Source organism: Solanum lycopersicum, chromosome 12 (genome assembly GCF_036512215.1).
Source record: "Solanum lycopersicum chromosome 12, SLM_r2.1".
Classification (NCBI taxonomy): Eukaryota; Viridiplantae; Streptophyta; class Magnoliopsida; order Solanales; family Solanaceae; genus Solanum; species Solanum lycopersicum.
Genome location: NC_090811.1, coordinates 15,954,531 through 15,956,909, shown reverse-complemented (window position 1 = coordinate 15,956,909; position 2,379 = coordinate 15,954,531). Strand labels below are relative to the sequence as shown.

General features: G+C 36.4%; 1 protein-coding gene across 1 annotated transcript; it reads right to left on the bottom strand.

The window, feature by feature from the left end:
* Window positions 1-291: 291 nt before the first annotated feature.
* Window positions 292-741, bottom strand: LOC138340235 (uncharacterized). The gene has a single exon (XM_069291945.1). It carries the CDS (start codon window positions 739-741, stop codon window positions 292-294), a length of 450 nt encoding a protein of 149 aa, XP_069148046.1.
* Between the last annotated feature and the right edge of the window lie 1,638 nt (window positions 742-2,379).

Below are 2,379 nucleotides of genomic sequence, written 5' to 3'. Positions count from 1 at the left end.
ACAAGTCAGCCTAAAACCCAATATCTAACAAAGTGCGGAAGTAAATGAAAATCCAACAACAATTTCTAGTATGAAACCAAGTCATATTAATTCAATCCCCAAAACCAGGTTGTCACGTGCACAAGCCTCTAATGTAAACATTAGAATTGAAATAAATTAGAAGTCTAAAATGAAGTTGTTTTTCAAGTAAAAACAAAGTCATAAACTGGAGTAGGAAAGTTCGCTGAGATGACAAACAGCTACCTCACAATCCTCCACAAGATGCCTCGGAAACGAAGAGAATGGAAGGTATCACAAAAATTCCGACTCGTAACCTGTAGCTTCAAAAAGTTGAGGATATCTAGCACGCATGTCAGACTCAGTCTCCCAAGTTGCCTCTCCCACTGATCGGTGCTTCCATTGCACCTTCACTAAAGCAATCTCTTTGGTCCTAAGCTTTCGAATTTGCCTTTCCAAAATAGCTATAGGCTCCTCCTCAAATGCCAAGTCTTGACCCAACTCCACAGAGTCAAGTGAAAGCACATGAGATTCGTCTGGAATATACTTCCGAAGCATAGAGACATGAAAAACAGGATGTACTGCTGACAAACTAGGTGGTAAGGCCAACTTATAGGCCACCTCTCCCACTCGGCTTAAAATCTCAAAAGGGCCAATGAATCTAGGACTAAGCTTGCCCTTCTTTTTGAACCACATCACACCCTTCATGGGTGATACTCGGAGCCAAACATGATCACCCTCCATAAACACCAAGGCTCTAACTCTCCGGTCTGCGTAACTCTTCTGTCGACTCTGAGCTGTCAATAATCAATACTGAATCATACGGACTTGCTCCATAGCATCTCTCAACAAGTCTATATCCAAAGAGTCTATATCCGCCGAATCAAACCAACCAATCGGAGACCTACACCGCCTTCCATACAACGCCTCAATTGGGGCCATCTGGATACTAGAGTGATAACTGTTATTATAAGAAAACTCCGCTAATGGTGGACTTTGATGTTATCTTGGGTATGGATTGGCTTTCTTCTTATCATGCTGTCCTTAATTCACTTAACTTGTGTTTAGAGGTTTGCTTGTTGGGTACCGCGTGGTTTGGTACTCACCCCTTGCTTCTACAAATTTTTTTGTAGGTTACGAGCCGAAATTTTTGTGATACCATCCATTCTCTTCATTTCCGAGGCATCTTGTGGAGAATTGTGAGGTAGCTGTTTGTCAGCTCAGCGAACTTTCCTACTCCAGTTTATGACTTTGTTTTTACCCTTTCGTTGAGCTTCCAAACCAATGCAACCTATTCAAGTATATAGTTGGAATCAAATTCCGACACTAACAACACTTATGTTACATAGGTTTAGCTTAGACCGAAAAGCTTATCCAACTTTATAATTAAGTTAACATATAAATTCTCATATTTCCAAATTTCAAGTATAAGGTTAAAGCATAATTCCCCAATATCATAAATTTAATGATATTCATATAACATTTTAATCTAATATTTGATTACTTCTATCACTAACTCATAACTTTAATAATAAGGTGATACCATATATATATATATATATATATATATATATATACATATATATTAATTTTTAAAGAAAGCACAGGGATAAAATACTCGTGCAGTAGTGCTAATTAACTATCACTATTCCTCACTTAAATTTCCCAAGGATCATTGTCCAATGATTAGTCCATCATTGTCCAATGATTAGGCCATCATTGGACAATGATTAGACCATAGAAATCATTCATATTCATACCCAACTCCAATACGTATAACACTGCCCCTTCCTTATTCCAAATCTCTTTTCTTTCCATTCCATTATAATATCAAACTCATTGAATAAAATGCTTATCGTCCATAAACGATGATATGAATCTACTACACTAAATTAAGTAAGTAACATGAGTTATAAAATAATTAAAGGGGTCTAAATTAAATAAGTTACCAGTATGGGGTGTTAAAGGAAGTGAGACAAGTCTCACTTACACCTAAGCTACTAGGTTAAAAGAATACTCACGTATGAAGGTGTTAAAATGTGTGAGACAAGTCTCATTATTACCAAAGGATGATATGTAAGGAAAATTCACATTTCATCAATGTAAATTAAGGATGACCAGTCATCAATAGAGTAAGTAAAACTCAATATAGATAAAAGCCTCCATAATGCTTGAGTATACACTAAAAGATAAAGAAGAAATGAACATTCCCGTAATGAGGTGAGTAATTATGTTAATCTATGATCCTAATGAAAATAGTGACAACATGATAAGAGGCTAAGATGATTGGTGATACAAGTCTAAACCAAGCCAAAGTAAAGGTCACTAAAAGTACTCACGTAAGAGAGTGTTGAATATCAAGAGACAAGTCTCAATCATACT

Bases quoted from the DNA above. Each gene is read 5' to 3' on its own strand.
- LOC138340235 (XM_069291945.1), bottom strand. From the start codon at position 741: ATGGAGGGTGATCATGTTTGGCTCCGAGTATCACCCATGAAGGGTGTG.